The 18,637-nt window shown below is 44.8% G+C and overlaps 2 protein-coding genes across 3 annotated transcripts; one reads left to right on the top strand and one right to left on the bottom strand.

The window, feature by feature from the left end:
• Positions 1-519: 519 nt before the first annotated feature.
• Positions 520-13,175, bottom strand: glsl (glutaminase like). Its single transcript, XM_084363585.1, has 21 exons — positions 12,972-13,175; positions 11,761-11,861; positions 10,660-10,709; positions 10,289-10,397; positions 9,679-9,811; positions 9,539-9,605; positions 8,928-9,040; positions 8,498-8,627; positions 8,176-8,237; positions 7,656-7,819; positions 7,103-7,161; positions 6,139-6,183; positions 6,004-6,062; positions 5,681-5,747; positions 5,556-5,606; positions 4,488-4,664; positions 3,633-3,764; positions 3,280-3,372; positions 3,137-3,198; positions 2,543-2,683; positions 520-1,360 (listed from the first exon to the last, which is right to left on the bottom strand). Exons 1-21 carry the CDS (start codon positions 13,016-13,018, stop codon positions 1,282-1,284), a joined length of 1,941 nt encoding a protein of 646 aa, XP_084219711.1. The 5' UTR covers positions 13,019-13,175; the 3' UTR covers positions 520-1,281.
• A 1,057-nt stretch (positions 13,176-14,232) lies between these two features.
• cUnh15orf40 (chromosome Un C15orf40 homolog) lies at positions 14,233-15,891 on the top strand (the record flags this gene model as incomplete). 2 transcript variants are annotated; one of them, XM_084363613.1, is made up of 4 exons in its annotated part: positions 14,233-14,436; positions 15,138-15,267; positions 15,359-15,486; positions 15,689-15,891. In XM_084363613.1, the coding sequence occupies 4 exons, from the start codon at positions 14,233-14,235 to the stop codon at positions 15,776-15,778; spliced, it is 552 nt and encodes a 183-aa protein (XP_084219739.1). In that variant the 3' UTR covers positions 15,779-15,891. The 2 variants fall into 2 exon arrangements, with proteins under 2 accessions (XP_084219739.1, XP_084219738.1); XM_084363612.1 differs by having other exon boundaries at positions 15,135-15,267; positions 15,689-15,887.
• Positions 15,892-18,637: the final 2,746 nt, after the last annotated feature.

Here is an 18,637-nt window from a genome sequence, read left to right as displayed (position 1 = left end):
AAAACACATTATGTTTATGTGGAAGTTCTTTAAAGGTGCAGTATGTAAGAATTGGCCACCTGTTGAATTTATGCTCCAAACAAACAGGGGGCAGCACATCACCAGAGTCACTGCTAACTGCTGCTGACGTTATTATATAGAGCTTTTTAGCTCAGTTAGCCATGCAGCTAGCGGGACTACTGGTGGAGTTCGGTGTTACACTGCTAGCTCAGGAGCTTTAGACCAACAGGAGAGAGGTGTTCAGGCCCGCGGCTAGCTGGTTAGCATGCTAACTTCATTAGATATTTCTGCAACAGCAGACGACACAACAAACTGGTGATAATCTTTTACTAAAAGTATTTCGTAATGCACCTTTAATTTATTCACACTGACCCAACATGACAGAAAAACTTAGATTAGATGTAAAGTTTCAGGTAATTTAAATACTTCAAATCAACACGTACATTGTATATATATATATATACACAATGTCTCAATGTATACAATATAAAAGTTGTTTTTTGTCGTTTGAGATAAAGAAGCAAAGAATCTGAAACAGTTTCAGACGGTTTAAAGGAGTAATTTGTGTTTTACTGGACTCTTACGTACATTTGAAGCTTTCCTCTTTATCGCCTGCAGAAAATACTCATTTATTCTGCACACATTAAACTTCAAAGGCACGGCTGCTCCAGATCTTTACATTAAACATAAACATCTTATTTATCGAGAAGGTGACGATCTTCAGGTCATCAGCTCAGCTGGTTCACGTCGTCCTCTTGGGAAAGCAGAGACACTTATCAGCTGTTACATCATCTAAGTTTATATTTCGGGGTGTAACTGATGGAAACACGTACGTTTACAGAAGGAAACGACTTCTCAGGAACAGAAAGCTGCTTTATTGAAAACCACAGCAGCAGATTCCAGTGCAGCGTTTTGTCATCGACAGAAAAGAAGCTGATGTGAGCAGAATATTAATTATTCACTCGTCAGACCAACTGGACCGAACCGGGCTGCAGGAGCGGCTCTCAGTCCAGAGACAAAGAGAAGTCAAACTCCTCACAGATCTCCAGTTAATACATGTGTGGAGTTCAGCTGTTTACGCTAAATGATGTAAGTTATTCATTACATGAAGCAGTTTTCACTCAACACGCCTCCAACAGAGAGCCTGCAGTTATCCAGATAACTCTGGAGACGGTTTACTGGATTTATTCATCTTTGCTGAACAAAACCTGGAACACTTCTTCCACCTGATCCACACCTGGAGAGCTCGGTTAAAGGTCGAAGGTCAGACTGTGTTTGGGCTCAGACGGCTCCCTGCAGCAGCCGGACTGCAGCCTCCCTGTTCCTCCTCCTGGCCTCCTGCAGAGGAGAGCTCCCCCACCTGGTGCAAAGACAGAACTACATCACACGCAGTCGCTCCAACAGGCGCCTCACACAGGCGTCACCGCACTGAACCAACACTGGACGATGGAGACGACGGAGACACCTGAGGAGGTGTGGATCCTCCACAGCTTCACTGACTGCAGACGTCTGCAGGTGAACGTTTTCATTCAGCATTCAAAAAGCAGATTGTTCAAATGTTCATTTCACATGTGACATTATTTTATCGTCACGTTAAAAGTTTAGTTCACATGTGAAATAATTAAATATGCGATAATTAAAGTGAGGAGGCAAAATTCACTCAAGATATTTTTGTCTCATGTGTTAAAATTGTAACTCACACATGAAAATGAGGAATTCATGTGAAGAAGTAATAATGATAATAAACTTTATGCACAAAGCACATTTTAAAAACAGAGTTTACAATGTGTTTTGACAATCAAGCAACAACAGGAAACTCAGGAAGATGTGACAGAATAAACAGTCGAACAAATGAGTCTGAGGTCGAAACACAAGAGAGCAGAAACTGTAAAAACATGATGAATAAAAGAATAAATCAGTAAGAAGACGACGTCACATGAGAGGAAACAGATAAAAAATATTAAGAGCAGTAAAAAGATGATAAAAGATGATAAAAGATGATAAAAGCAGTGAAGGACGTAAGAAGATGTGGAAATTTTACCTTCGTGTGAAAAAACCCCCCAAATCACACGTAAAGAGCTGCAGTTCACATGCAGAGTCGACATGTGTTCGATATTGTAGTTCCCCCTTATTGGTTGTTTGTTTGTCTTTTTAACTGCATTTCTGTTTCATTTTAAAGTTATTTTATTGATTTAATGTTGTGTGACAGAGTCGACCTTCACTCTGTTATAAGTACCATCAACTGATCCTGCAGCTGTGACATGAAGGTAAACAGGAGACATGAAGCTGCTTTAAGACGTGACCACAGAGTACAAAGTATTTTCTCATTTCAAGATCTTTTCTGTTTTTTGTACCTGCCATCATCTTTCTTGTTCAAAAACACAGAAACTCTGAGATTCAGGAAAATGACTGACACAAGGTGATTTTATTGGACGTTGCAGAAACGTCCTCGCTGCACCAACAAACGTGTTTCAGGTTTATTTTAAAGCTGCCGCCTGCTGCGGCTGCTGGTCACAGACTGTGTTCAGCAGGTCGGTCTCACCTGTCCTGCAGGGCGCCATTCGCTCCGGCGTTCTCCAACAGGAAGCGGATGACCTCTGTGTGACCTTCGGCGGCCGCCACGTGCAGAGCCGACCGGCCGTCGTAGTCGACAGCGTTCACATCCACTCCAGACAGGAAGTACCTGCAGACAACCAGAGAAGAAGAGATCATGTCTGACGGGCAGAAATCTTTAGACTCACTGAGCATTTTAAGATTTTGCAGACGTCACTGAGAAAAGCTCTGACGTCACCGTGGCTCTTTTTCTGTGTCCTGATGATATTCACTGAATTTTCGTCTCCTACGGATGATGTCATCAGAAAATGAAATATGAATCATTAGAGCCCGACAGATGTTGTCGGTTGATATTGGCTATCAGAGATCAGTATTGGTGTGTATGTTGTCTGATATGCTCCGATATTAAAACATAGAAAAAGATTTGTGGGCTGATTGTCATCGTTGGCGTCGAGGAGCGCGACAACGTTCCAATAAATCCTTTCTCACAGTGAAAACGGTGTGTGTTGTTTCTTCCTCTACTTTAATAATCATCTGTCTGTAAGTGGTTGTGAAATGTTGTAATATTAAAATCTGACCGCACCTCCTCAGGGCCTGGACGTCTCCTTTAAACGCTGCCAGCAGGACGTTCATGATCTGGTACCCCTGCAGAGGAGAGGAGGCTCTTTAAACACCTCATCTGTGAGATAAACTGGTCTGGGATCAGAACAGAGACGCAGAACCAACCTCAGATTCAGCCTTCCACTGTCTGTAGGCCAGAATCTGCCTGAACGGAGTCCTGATGTCAAAACTGTGCAGCTGAAATGTTGAAATCAGCTCCTGTGAACAAACATCTGCACTTTACTCCACCGTAACACTGGACAAACACGTCTCAGGATATTTGTCTCATTTCTAATCAATTGTCTCACTTTTCACCTGTTTCAGACGCTCTCGACTTTAACATCTACATCAGTCCTAATGTTGAGTCTGCAGTCTAACACACTTCCCATTGTTTTATTCACTCCTCACAATTTATTCCTTCTTCAAAATACCTTGAACGGTTTAATCACAGAGCAAAAGAATTGAAAATGAGAAGCTACCTGGCAGAAGTGGACGGCCCTCCAGGGGTTTCCACAGGCGTCGGACTCCGGAGAGAACGCCATCAGACCCAGAACACCAGGAACCACGGCCAGCAGCGAGCCCTGGCTGCTGGACACGGCCGGCACAGACGTCTGCAACAATAACAACTTTAGATCCGATGGTACGAGTAAAGATCCGTAATATCTGCAGTCACACACTGAAGCTTGGATTGACTGACTGGATGTGAGCAAAAGAAATAGGAGGAAGACATCAACTAAATATTAACCATCAAAAATGTCCTGTTTTCTTTGCTTATAGTGAGTAAGGAACTACAAAACCCAACTACAACTACATCCAATAAAATAAAGACTCCTCTGACTTCAGAGGCTCCATGAGGTTGAAATCAACAACTCAAAGTCAGACGTGAGACTCGAGCCGCTGTCTCTGTTGTGTTTAGTACAAAACTCTGAGCTGAGCGGCGACAGGTCGGGTCCAGCTCCACTTCCTGCGTTACTTCATCCTGACTATAAGCTTCATCATTAGAAGGCAGGTCGGCTCAGTTAATGTGACTTATTGATGTTGACCTCTGCTCCTGCTGGCCTTTCAATGGGACAAACCAAACTCCATTCTAAAAGTGGGCGATTTAAGGTCGGTCATATGTTTTCACAGCAAAAACTGTAGATACATCACAAAGATTCTTTTCTGGTTCAGTTCGAGCTACAGGTCCAATCAGCACACATGTTACACAGTGACATCATTAATAAAATGTGATGATGGACACGTATTGACTGGCCGGGTCAAGTCAAGTGAATTTTTTAATTATATATATACGCTCACTCGTTCAGGGAATAACTACAGCAGGATAGAGACCGGACCTTGTAGTGGAAGGTCGTGGAGTAATCCTTCATCCCCGCCACCTGCATCATGGACAGCATACTCCGCGTTGCCGCCGGCGACAGCACCTGGTCACCTGACAGAGGGCAGAGGCCCCCGTTAGCTAACGAGGCGGCCATGGCTGCTCCCGACTCGCAGGTGATCTCTGTTGAGGAACACTTTGAAAATACAGATGTTGAAATGTTAAAACATTCTCACTGATACTTTAACCGTGAAATATTCACAGAAAGCGTGCAGAGCGAACAGGAAGAGCACAAATGTTCACAGTCCTCGCAGCACATTAAAGCTAAATGCTGATAAAAGAGTTATTTTGTTGTCTGTAGTGAAACTTGAAGCTTCTTCATGTGGTGAACGCTGAGTCAGGTTCTTCTTTACTTCTGTTTTGATCGAATGTTTCTTGGTTCATTAGTAACATTTTGTAAAGTTCTTGTGGCTGTTTGGATCCAGACATTAAACTCTGGTGCGTTTTAAAAAGCTAAAAATAAAAGTGTGTTTATATTCTGCAAAGGAGGTGATGAAAATGTTGTCTGGACTAAAGTCTGACAGATTATCCCTTTAATGTGAGTTTAATGTGAATCCTTCGTGAAATGTTTTTTTTATACCACACTTGATTTTAAATGTAAGATGAAATCACTCAGTCATCACGTGCCCATCACGCACGGATGGATGTTGATTTCGTGGCGTCTGACTGTTCATCACTTTGTTTTGTGTTAATTATTCGAGCACCAGGTGAAGTTTTCATTAAACACTCGACGTCCTCACAGAAACATGAACTGTGTTCACCGAGGCTTCTTAAATAACAATAACTCTCTTTAATGTGTTTTCATTCTCATGTTTTTCACTAAAAGAGATTCTTCTTCTTCCTCTGCAGTGAAGATAAACTCACAGCAGTCAGTCACAGTGTCAGTGTGACACCTGGTGGCCAACAGGTAGAGTTACATGCTGTTAAAGTCGCTGCAGAACCACAAACACACGATACCAAACTAGTTCAGAACATTTTTATGAGCAAATGTGAACGTTGGACAAACTGACAGGAGGTGAATGTGTACCTGCAGCATTAGATCCAGCGCAGCAGTAATGTCGGCCTTCTCTGGAAAACACTGAAGATGAGGAGATGAGTTAGAAACAGCGAGAAGAGGAGACGCCGATCATCTTTAATGTTTATGATCTTTACCTTCTTCTCCTGCAGGTAGAAGGACAGAGCGTGGAGTCTGACGCTGGCCTTCCTGCTGCTCTGAAAACTAAAGATCAACACGACAACAACAAAACTCACTTTACTGCCTCACACGCTGAAACATGGAGAATCAAGAGGAGGTGAAGCATCTTCTGTTTGATTTAACCTGCACATTGTTCTCCTTCAGAAGAGGATTAGGCCCGACGTGAAAATGAACTTAAGTTCTGACTTTTTTCTCAGAATAAAGAAGTCAGAACTTAAATACATATTTTAAAAAATAACAAATAAATAAATAAATGGTTCAGTAAATAAATTCAGAGAACCTGCTGCAGTTTAAGCTGACGTGCTCCTTGTTGCAGAGCCTCCGGATGACGTTCAGAACCTGCAGAACAAACACGGGAACAGTCAGCGTGATGGTTCCTACGAGAACGTTCACAGTTTGTGTCTGAGTCACTTACCGAGTCAAACTTCTCCTCCTCCTCTGCACTGAGCCTCCCCGCCAGCTGGAGACACAACACAGCAGCTTTAAGGGATGATGGATGGATGATGGATGGATGATGGATGGATGGATGATGGATGGATGGATGATGGATGGATGATGGATGGATGGATGGATGGATGGATGGATGATGATGGATGATGGATGGATGATGGATGATGGATGGATGATGGATGGATGGATGGATGGATGGATGATGGATGGATGGATGATGATGGATGATGGATGGATGGATGGATGTATGGATGATGGATGGATGGATGGATGGATGAATGGATGGATGGATGATGATGGATGATGGATGGATGGATGCATGATGGATGATGGATGGATGTATGATGGATAATGGATGAATGGATGGATGGATGGATGATGGATGGATGATGGATGGATGATGGATGATGGATGATGGATGGATGGATGGATGAATGGATGGATGATGGATGATGGATGGATGGATGTATGGTGGATAATGGATGAATGGATGGATGGATGGATGATGGATGGATGATGGATGGATGGATGAATGATGGATGGATGGATGGATGAATGGATGGATGGATGATGGATGGATGATGGATGATGGATGATGGATGGATGATGGATGGATGATGGATGGATGGGTGGATGGATGGATGATGGATGATGGATGGATGATGGATGGATGATGGATGGATGGATGGATGATGGATGATGGATGGATGGATGGATGGATGGATGAATGGATGTATGATGGATGATGGATGGATGTATGATGGATGATGGATGGATGTATGATGGATAATGGATGAATGGATGTATGATGGATGATGGATGAATGGATGGATGGATGGATGGATGATGGATGGATGATGGATGGATGATGGATGATGGATGGATGATGGATGGATGATGGATGATGGATGGATGGATGGATGAGTTACCTGTAGTAAAGACGTAGTAACGATGGCTCCGGTCTCAGTGAGCGGGCTGTGAGGGATTCCTGCACACAGAAATGTAAAATCAAAGTGTTATTGTCCTCTGTGGTACAGGGTCAAAGGTCAAAGGTCAAGGGTCAAAGGGTCTGAGCCACACACATGCAGTAGGATGTTACTCCAGTTCTTGCCTGTTATATAATGCAAAGCTAAAACTTTACTGTTTTTCTGAATACCATCATTCCTAAAGACTCAAAGAAGGAAGTACTCAGACTTTAACTTCAGTAAAAGTAAGAATGCTCGAGGAGTCCACATTGTTTCTTATCCAATCTTTCAATGTAACAATGAAGGCTGCAGTGAATGAATTCAAACTTTTCATTGAGTCAGACCAACAGGCAACAAAGCAAAAATAAAATTTAAAAATCAGTAAAACCATCTATCGATTGACCGATCCAAAAATATAAGTAGAGTCATTATCTCCTCCTTTTTTAGGAGATAAGTTGAAGTTCTTACTCTCAAACTTCAGATATCTGACTGAACGTGGGTCTAGAGATGTCTCGACCTGTTTTAGTGAGTGTGAACGGAGAGTCGTATGCAGAGTAGCCCTCCACACCAACGTATCTGTGGACGAGCTCAGAACCCAGCAGGTCCACCACAACGCCATACACCAGCGGCCATGACACCTCACCCAGAACCAGAGAACCGGCCCAGTCCCCGAGAGACAACCTGATAGACAGAGAGACACAGACAGACAGACAGACAAGGGAGATTAATTCTGTTTACTGTATATTCATTTTACTCACATAGCTGGACAATAACAAAAGGCTTTTACTGTGAAGGAATGACAGGAAGTGATGACCAGTGAATCAGGAGTGTTGTGTTGTTTATACAACATGTAACCTGTAACACAGTTATATATGGTATGTTAGCTTCCCACCCTGAGTGTGATGTCAGAGGATGCAGTAATGGAGACTTATCTACTTTAGTAATGGCCCTGATGAGATGATTCCTGATCAGCAGTATATAAAGAAATGAGATCTATAAAGATGTTCAGGTTCAGCTGAGCTGCATGATGAGGATACCTCTGTCCATCCACAGTGCAGATTGAGACGCCCCACTTGGTGCTGTCCATGCTCTCCTTCTCCTGATTCAACAAATACAAACAATGAAAAGGTCCTTTGAGTTCATCACCAACTGTAGCATCAAAAATCTGCTCCAGTTGTTTCATTTGCACGAAGAAAATAAAACATTTTCAACAGTTTCATTGTCCAGATTCTTTAGACTTTCTACCAAAGACCTCCTGGTCCAACGTCGTCCAGTCTGAGTTTTGGACTGTTACTGTACATTAAGTTACAGAGGGTTTAGGGAGCAGGTGGGAGAATCAGGTGTCAGAGCAGAACTCACCTGTACAGACGACAGCTGACGACACCTTGAAAACAATTTCTGAGCTTCTTCAGTGAAGGTGGAAAAATCTGGGATGACAAATCGTCCCTGCAGAGCTTTCAGAATGAGCGAGACGAATCCTGTGACGCACCTAAAAACAAAAACAAAAAAATCAGGATAACATCCATGAACAAAACATGGTTACATCACTAAACACAACAGAACCAGATCGAGACCTGTAACAGCATCCTGAACTTGACACAGAAGAAGGGATTCTGATTGTCAGACTATCTGGAGATAAATCAGTGAGTCGTCTGCAAAACATCTAATGTAGATTCTTATTTTCTGAATGGAAAACACCAGAGACGAGTGCAGGAGAAAAGAACCGGCTGTCATGTGAAGGTTCTGCTGAATAAGTAACAAAGAATCCAGTCCGAAAAGAAAGAAGGACCTGTGGAAGGTGTTTCTGTCCACTGATCCCTCGGCGTCCTGGAGTTTCCTCAGGTGGAAGAAACACTCTCTGAGCCGAGGGTCGGACCGGTGCAGCCCGGAGCTCCAGATGGCCTGAAAGACAACCTGACTCAGTCTCTCAGACCCTCCACACCTGCAGCTTGTGACTCTTTCTGTCTAAAGTCTGGAGACAACCTGATGTGAAGAACTTGATGGATCAATTTAATTTTATTTACTAATTATTAGAAAGACTTAAAGGAACAGTTCACCCAAAACTGAAAATCCAGTCATTACATCATTTATATAACCTAAGTTATGTCATTCATGTACGTTAACTTACTTATGTGTGTGTTTCTATCTATAGTTCAGAGTTTTCTCTCTTCTTACGACTCTCTGAGGGATCAACAAAGTCTATCTTATCTAATCATTCTTGACTCTTGGTCACAAACAGGACGTGAACCTCGGTCTCCAGAAGGAAAGTCCAGTGTCTGACCCATCCAACCTTCCCCCCGTCACACACTTTAAGTTTTGGGTGAACTGCTCCTTTATGAAGACGTGTAAGTGAGTTTATGTTTCTCCCTCTTCTGAATTTTTGCGTATGAGTGAAAATACCTCAAAGAACTGGTTGACGTTGATTCTTCCATCTGAAGCGAAGCTGTCAAACAGCACGTCAGCAGCTCTGAAACAACAGAGGAGTTTCGTCAGGAGGGAGGGGCGTTCAGGCGATGGTGCTGAGAGTGATGAAGACTTACGCCCTGCGTCTGGACGGGCTCTGCTGGGGGGGGAACCAGGGCTGGGAGGGCGGCAGGCCTCTGTCCTCCGGCTGGACCACGGCCTGAGGCAGAGGAGGCTTCAGGCAGCCGTTACTGGCCGTCACTGGGACCACTGCACATCAAATCATTAAAGATGGTTCTTTATTATTCTGATTTTTGTATCGTACTGGTCCTCAGTCAGGTGAGTTGAGTCAAACTTGAACTAACTTAAAATATCCTTCTAATATAAGAATGTGTCAGATGTTAGTGATGAACCTGAGAAACGACAGTCAGCTGTTCACAAATGAAAACAACATTTTTCTCGGGAGCAGAGGAGGAAACAGTGTGATGTCATCATCGAGCCATAGACGGACGAGGTCATCGCAGAGTGGACGTCACATCATAAAGTTATTTTAACACTCACATGTCGTTCTAGCGAACGTGGACCTACAACATTTGTCTTTAATTTGGGAGATTTGTTGACATAAACTCCAAACAACGACATTTATATCGTCCGTCTGCAGGACTGCAGGGTCAGCAGGGTCAGCAGGGTCAGAACCAGCCGACTGCTGCAGAGAACAACACAGAGAGCTGAAGTTGGCGGTCTGACCTGCAGGTCCAGGACTAACGAGGCTGATGGGCTTCTGGACCGGACTCTGGACTGCAGTCTGAACCTGGTTCTGGATCAGGCTCCTGGGAGCTGGGCGGGGGGCTGAGTCCTTTAAAACAACATAAAATCAGACAGAGATCTTATACACACCTGTATTATACAGGTGTTTAATGGGGCAGTGGGGCAGGAAGTAAGGTACCTCACAATTGTACTCAAGTACAGTAGTTGAGTAAAAGTACTCAGCTACACCTGTCAGATGTTTGTAAAGTGAATCAGAGTCTGTTCGGACTGAAGACAGAACGACTCTGAGCTCTTCAACAGCGTCTGACTGGAAGAATGTTATAATGTGTGACGTGTTGAGGCAGGTCCACCTGGCTCGCTCCACTCCTCTGCTGGGTCACATCTGTCGTCCCTCCATCATCTGTCGAGAAGAGAGAAGGAAGTGAAGGAAGAGAGAAGAAGAGAGAAGGAGAGAGTAAATTATACTTATATTTACATGTACGATCGTTTACGACTTCTGCTTTCTCCCACTGCTGATAAAATAAATAATTTTTTTATTATTATTTTCATGTTTTTATTTAATTTGGCTCTGATGCAGCATGTGATCTGTAAAGTAACTAGTAAATAAACTAGTAACTAAAGGTATAAGTATATACAAAGTACCTCAAAATTGTATTGAATACATTACTTGGTTGTAAATGTACTTAGTTACATTCCATCACTGTCTGATATTAAAAGTACAAGTATAAGTAAAAGTATACATGTATGTATATTCTGTGTACTGATGATCACAATCACTGTTTTTTATCTGATTGCTGGTAAAATAAATGAATTTAAAAATGACAGATATCAACATGAAACCTCCCGGTTGATTACTGTATTATACGTTTTCTGATATTTCACGTTTCACAGTGTTGATTCAATGTCACAACTGTCCAGAACCAAAAGAAACACCTGGATGTTTATTTTGGATGTTTCCAGTTGTCTGAAGAAAGACTCAAAACTGGTTGATGGAAAACATTTTGACATTTATCTCCTCTGTAAAGTTTCCACTTAACAGAGATACCTTCCATCTATATTTTCAACACTTTCCTTCTTATTAATGCAAAATGACAACATATTTCTGTTCATAAAGTTTTGGTATAAAGATTTTCTTGCTCTGGAGACACAAACACCAGCATCTTACAGCAGGCAGCAGGCTGCGTGTTGAGTATATCCACATTATATGATAAATATATGGAAATAAAAATAGAAATAGCTGAAATAGCTGAGCAGTCGTCGTGTGGTGGGTTTGTTGATCACAGCCTCAGAGTCTGTTCCAGAAAATAGACGCAGAGGTGGAGTCACCGACTCTTCAGCCTGTGAGCAGCAACTTAATTTAGATACCAGCAGACTCCGCCCACAACCACTAATCACAGGGTGTTTCACACACACTCACACACACACACACACACACACACACACACACAGACCTTTCATGTCTGGATCTTTATTGGGCTCCAGCAGCTTGTTTCCGTCCAGGCCGCCGTAACGTTTCCTCCACTTGCGTCTGAGAGACGGCGTCCTCTGGAAGCTGCAGAGAAGTTAGAAAATGAGATTAACTCTGTAAATATGAAAAATCATTTCATACACAACTGTTCCCTTTTTATCCAGTGAAAAAACAACCACAACCCAGAACATCATCAACAACTGTTAACAACAAAAGTGTTAATCAAAGCTGCACGACTTCATATAAACTAGAACTGCTGCATCACAGTCGTATGGCTCCACGCACCGGTCAAGTTGACCTTTGACCTTTTGGATATAAACTGTCATCACTTCATAATTTTATCCTGATAAACATTTGTGTGAAAATCATATAAATTGTTGAGTAACAGCCAAACATGTGTTTTATGAGGTCACAGTGACCTTTGACCTCTCAGTTCATCCTTGAGTCCACGATGTCGCGATGATTCCTGATTAGTGAGAATTTTCATTTTTGCATGAAAGAAAAACAGAGGGAAACATTGTACTTTTTACTCCACTACATCATCTGACAGCTTTAGTTACTAGTTACTTTACAAATGAAGATTTTTACACACAAAACACTTGAAGAGTTAAAATATGTTTTGTTTTGTTGTTACTCAAACTATCCAACAGTTTATACAATTACTCGACTAATGATTATTTTGATGGTCGTTAAAGTCATTTTTCCTGCTCACGGTTCCAGCGAGTACTTTGACTTTAATATTATTAGATTAAAAAACACTGATTCTGGTAATAACTCGACCCACAGTGTACTGTATATACATACATGTAAATATACTGAATGTATCTTTTACTTTAATTTACTCCTAACAAAGTGATATTTCAGCAGAATATCTTTACTTTTACTCGAGTATGACGTCTGGCAGCCAGTAAGCTGAACTGGGACCAGTCAGGTCTGTACTGAGTCAGTCTCTGTGAGACAGCTGCTGTCCCCGCTGTCCTCTCCTGCTGTCTTCTCCTGCTGTCTCTGCTCATATCGTCTGAAAGCTCTGCCACGTCTCAGCCTGTCCCTCACCAACACAGCAGGAATGTAACCTGGAGAGTTTCCAGCTTCATGGCACCTTCACTACATGGAAGGAGTCTGAGCGTAGTTGAGGGACGGAGCAGCAGACGGAGGAAAACAACACACACAGTAAAGTTTGGGTAAATCTCTCACCACAGGTAAGGGCTGTCCTCGGCCTCCTGGTTCTGGCTGTTCTCCATCGAAGCCTTCAGGTGTGTTGGTCCAGTTACTCCCTGAGACGAGTTTCCATGTAAGACAAGGCGGTTAGTGCAGCAGCTGGCTCCCTCAGTGCGTCTCCAGGCTGTAAACTTTCTTTAATGAATAGGACGGTTCAGAGAGGAGGGGAAGCCCGTCAGCGCCTGCAGACACTCCCAGCTAACCACCGTGGTCCACACAGCTGCCACACACACTTCAACGACAGCTAGAAAACAACAGGAACACACTCAGTTTGTGCTTTGATGCCAAAAGACAGAAAACCTGCGAAACCACGAAAAACTGTGAGACAGACACAAAGGCACATTTTAGATTGTTGCTTATACCCTAAAAAAAAGGGTTCATGGCACCAGAACAAGAGTCGTGTCAATGTGTTGGTGACAGAGAATTAAAGGTTCAGTTCACACAAATTATTAGCATTTTAGCTCAATAGCTTCCAGGTCATGTGATCAATTGACTCAAAAACATGTTGGGATCATGAAACTACACTGGCTGCATGAGATACGCCTCTTGTTTTTACATTTTACATCTTTAAATATTTTTTATTATTTTTTTATGAATTTTTATATGTAAATATTAGCATGCTAGCTCAATAGCTTCCAGGTCATGTGATCAATTGACTCAAAATCAGCGTGTGATCATGTAACTACACTGGCTGCATGAGATACACCTCTTGTTTTTACATGTTAGATCTCTTAATATTTTTTATGAATTTTTATGATTTTTTATGAATTTTTATATGTAAATGTTAGCATGTTAGCTCAATAGCTTCCAGGTCATGTGATCAATCGACTCAATATCATGTTGGGATCATGTAACTACACTGGCTGCATGAGATACACCTCTTGTTTTTACATTTTACATCTTTAAATATTTTTCATAAATTTTTATTCATTTTTATATCCCACATTTTTATTTTGAAAACAGGAAGTTGGTACACGCTGTAGCCGTCTTCTCCGTGTGTTTACTGTAAAGTCTGTAATACGGGTGCACTTGAAATGTTGGAGCGGCTTCCTGTCTGTCGAATATCCAACATAAAACTAACTTCACTGATGTCTGAAAACTACGTTTTTTGTCATTAAGGCTTTTATTTTGAATCGGAAGTGATTATTTTGAAAAGCGGAAGTCGGGGTGTTTACGTTGTTAGCATTTTTCTTCTCTGTTGAGGCTAACAGCTAGCAGGCTAACAGCTAGCAGGCGGATGTTCCTCCGGGCTGGTTCATCTCTATCTGGTACTTTTATGCGGTTGTCTCAACGCTCTCAGGCGGCTGCAGTTGTGACGTTCACCCGCTCACGTGACAGCCGCCGGCTGAACGTCCTCTCCCGGTGCAGACCGCCTCCTCCGCCCGGTGCTCACCGCTCAGGAAGCTCCTCCAGAGACACACAGATGCCTAAAAAACAGAGAGTCAGTAACTTTGATCACATCAGATCACATCAAGTTCACTTCTCACCTCATCTCCAGCTGCTCCTGCAGCTGACACACGATTTAACTGAGTACATTTACTCGAGTACTGTAATTCAGTACTGTGGTAGGATACTTCTGTTTCCATGTAATGAATTAATGCTACATTAAACAGCTCATACTGGACTGTGTGCTCCACTACACGTGTTTGATAGTTATCTCTTGTTAATGGCAGGTTCAGATCACTTCTGATTCCAGCAGAATATTATATTTCTGAACTTAAGAAGACATTTTGTCAGAAAGAGTTCATACGCTTTTATTTAACAAGACTGAACATTGAATAAAGAACTCTGTTTAGTTTTTAGTAGTTTTTTACTTTAACTCAAGATGAGTTGACTCCTGCTGTCCAGAACCAGCCGTCCTTTAACTTCAGTGTGACGTGAATATGAATTAAATCTAATTTTAAATACTTTTTACTGAGACAAAGTACAAGTTGATTAAACAGACAGCAGCAAATTGTCCCAAACAGACCAGAGGTTATTCATTACTGTGTCAGTGGTGTAAGAGGTCCCGGTGCCGCTGGTTCTGTATGTGTGAGTGTGAAGTTACAACAGGAACAGCTCCAGACGAACATGAAGCTGCTGTTCATCTGTTAATCTATAACTAACTATAACTATAACGAACCCTCCGCTCTGTTACAGCAGGTGAAAGGACCGTCGGCTGGCGGCGGAGCAGCCGAGGCTGAAGCTTCCTGTCCGGTGGCTCGAGACAAAACTGGTGCTGTTACCATAACGGTGCACGCAAAGCCCGGCTCCAAACACAGCAGCATCACAGGTCACCCTCACACTGCTCATGAGAACAGGACTGATGTTGTGTCCACCTGAACTTTTACAACTTTAACATGTTTTCTGCTTCTACGTCACAGAAGTCTCTGCAGAGGCGGTGGGAGTCTCCATCGCAGCTCCTCCAGCAGACGGAGAGGCCAACGCTGAGCTCATTCGCTACCTGGCTGAAGTTCTGGAGCTGAAGAAAAGTCACATATCTCTGGACAAGGTTCCTCAAAATAATAAAAATTCACCTTCATTTTAAAGGAACAGTTCAACCAGAACCATTCTCTTAAACAAATGAAGGCAGGAGACAGACAACATCTCTGGAGCTTCCTATCCTCCATTCGTCCTACACTCTATTCTTCTCTTTCATCTTTCCTCCTCGTCAGCATTTCTTCCTGCCTTATTTTACCTGGTGTCTCTTGCAGGGCTCCAGGTCCAGAGACAAACTCATCAGAGTGGACTCCTCTCTCAGTCCAGAGGAGGTGATGAGGAGGCTCAGACAGGCTGCAGGCTGACAGGAGGGATGCAGGAGGCGGACGGAGGCTGGAGCATGCTGCAGGTCTACAGGAGGACAGAGGGTGGAGGAGGGTGGAGGAGGCTGCAGGACTACAGAAGGACAGAGGGTGGAGGAGGGTGGAGGAGGCTGCAGGTCTACAGGAGGACAGAGGGTGGAGGAGGGTGGAGGAGGCTGCAGCCTACAGGAGGACAGAGGGTGGAGGAGGGTGGAGGAGGCTGCAGGTCTACAGGAGGACAGAGGGTGGAGGAGGGTGGAGGAGGCTGCAGGCCTACAGGAGGACAGAGGGTGGAGGAGGCTGCAGGCCTACAGGAGGACAGAGGGTGGAGGAGGGTGGAGGAGGCTGCAGGTCTACAGGAGGACAGAGGGTGGAGGAGGGTGGAGGAGGCTGCAGGCCTACAGGAGGACAGAGGGTGGAGGAGGCTGCAGGCCTACAGGAGGACAGAGGATGGAGGAGGCTGCAGGCCTACAGGAGGACAGAGGGTGGAGGAGGGTGGAGGAGGCTGCAGGCTGACAGGAGGACAGAGGGTGGAGGAGGCTGCAGGCCTACAGGAGGACAGAGGCTGGAGGAGGGTGGAGGAGGCTGCAGGCTGACAGGAGGGATGCAGGAGGCGGACGGAGGCTGGAGCATGCTGCAGGTCTACAGGAGGACAGAGGGTGGAGGAGGGTGGAGGAGGCTGCAGGACTACAGAAGGACAGAGGGTGGAGGAGGCTGCAGCCTACAGGAGGACAGAGGGTGGAGGAGGGTGGAGGAGGCTGCAGGTCTACAGGAGGACAGAGGGTGGAGGAGGGTGGAGGAGGCTGCAGGCCTACAGGAGGACAGAGGGTGGAGGAGGCTGCAGGCCTACAGGAGGACAGAGGATGGAGGAGGCTGCAGGCCTACAGGAGGACAGAGGGTGGAGGAGGGTGGAGGAGGCTGCAGGCCTACAGGAGGACAGAGGGTGGAGGAGGCTGCAGGCCTACAGGAGGACAGAGGATGGAGGAGGCTGCAGGCCTACAGGAGGACAGAGGGTGGAGGAGGGTGGAGGAGGCTGCAGGCTGACAGGAGGACAGAGGGTGGAGGAGGCTGCAGGCCTACAGGAGGACAGAGGCTGGAGGAGGGTGGAGGAGGCTGCAGGCTGACAGGAGGACAGAGGGTGGAGGAGGCTGCAGGCCTACAGGAGGACAGAGGCTGGAGGAGGCTGCAGGCCTACAGAAGGACAGAGGGTGGAGGAGGCTGCAGGCCTACAGGAGGACAGAGGGTGGAGGAGGGTGGAGGAGGCTGCAGGTCTACAGGAGGACAGAGGGTGGAGGAGGCTGCAGGCCTACAGAAGGACAGAGGGTGGAGGAGGCTGCAGGCCTACAGGAGGACAGAGGGTGGAGGAGGGTGGAGGAGGCTGCAGGCCTACAGGAGGACAGAGGGTGGAGGAGGCTGGAGCCTCCAGGAGGACAGAGGGTGGAGGAGGCTGCAGGCCTACAGGAGGACAGAGGGTGGAGGAGGGTGCAGGCCTACAGGAGGACAGAGGGTGGAGGAGGATGGAGGAGGCTGCAGCCTACAGGAGGACAGAGGGTGGAGGAGGATGGAGGAGGCTGCAGCCTACAGGAGGACAGAGGGTGGAGGAGGGTGGAGGAGGGTGCAGGCCTACAGGAGGACAGAGGGTGGAGGAGGCTGCAGGCCTACAGGAGGACAGAGGGTGGAGGAGGATGGAGGAGGCTGCAGCCTACAGGAGGACAGAGGGTGGAGGAGGATGGAGGAGGCTGCAGCCTACAGGAGGACAGAGGGTGGAGGAGGGTGGAGGAGGGTGCAGGCCTACAGGAGGACAGAGGGTGGAGGAGGCTGCAGGCCTACAGGAGGACAGAGGGTGGAGGAGGCTGCAGGCCTACAGGAGGACAGAGGGTGGAGGAGGCTGCTGTCCCGTTTGGCTCTTCTGGGCCAAAGGAGACCAGAAAACATGCAAACTGAAAAGTCCAGTCAGTTCTTCACTAAGAACATGTGGCTGCATGTTGGAAGTTAATGAAACCACAAGTTGTTTTTACATCTCCCACACACACACTGACACACTGATAGCGCCTCAGTGTGACCAGTACAGAACCAGTTACTGAACCCCTGAAAACCCGTCACCATGGAAACGGACTGATCCACCAACCAACCACCAGTGAGTCTGAGGCGTCTCCGTCCCTGGAGCTTGAGGAGCGTCTGGATGTGACGTCAACATGAAACGACTCCAGTCAAAGAGTTTTTTCTGACATGTTTATAAAAATAAACAGATTATGAACCTGGATGATTAAACCTGAATGTTTCTGTGTTCACTTCTCCAGGATTCAGAGAGGAAAGAAGTTTTAATGAGCTCACGAGGAACAAACAGTCCTGGAAGCTTTACAGGAAATATGAAGTGAATATTTCTGTTGTGTATATAAACAGAGCAGCAGGTGGCGCTGTGCCACTGAACGTCTGTACAGATGAACTCTGCTGCTCTGAGTGAAGAACAGGTCGGAGGAGGTGATGATGAAAAGCTGAACATACTTATGGATGGAAAATATTTGAGGAAAGGTCAAAGGCTCAGCTCCAGTAGTTTAATGTAACTAAGTATTTTACTCAAGTATTTTTTTTTATATACTTCTACAATAACTTTCAGAGGGAAGTATTTTACTCTTTACTTCACTACAATTAATTCACAGCTGAGGTTAATATTTTATTTGCAGATTCAAATTGAATTTTATTAAGTTACAATAAATGTAATTACCCAACAGCAGCCGTGTAAACTGATAATAATAAACATGTTAATAATTATAATTACTGCATTGAAGAAGTGGTGACACCAGCTGCTCCTCTCCCCTCGTCCTTTAAGCTCTCTGTAACGCTGACACATACATAAAACGG

The sequence above is a fragment of the Pagrus pagrus genome, assembly GCF_965226575.1.
Source record: "Pagrus pagrus genome assembly, chromosome: 10".
Classification (NCBI taxonomy): Eukaryota; Metazoa; Chordata; class Actinopteri; order Spariformes; family Sparidae; genus Pagrus; species Pagrus pagrus.
Note: the sequence above shows the minus strand (reverse complement) of the source record. Positions and strands in the feature narration are given on the sequence as shown.

Excerpts from the sequence above, each read along its gene's own strand:
- glsl (XM_084363585.1), bottom strand. The coding sequence starts at position 13,018 with ATGGAGAACAGCCAGAACCAGGAGGCCGAGGACAGCCCTTACCTGTG. Across the intron at positions 6,184-7,102 it reads TTACTACGTCTTTACTACAG|CTGGCGGGGAGGCTCAGTGC; the intron begins GTAACTCATCCA and ends TTGTGTCTCCAG. Across the intron at positions 3,199-3,279 it reads AGTGGAAGGCTGAATCTGAG|GGGTACCAGATCATGAACGT; the intron begins GTTGGTTCTGCG and ends TCTCCTCTGCAG.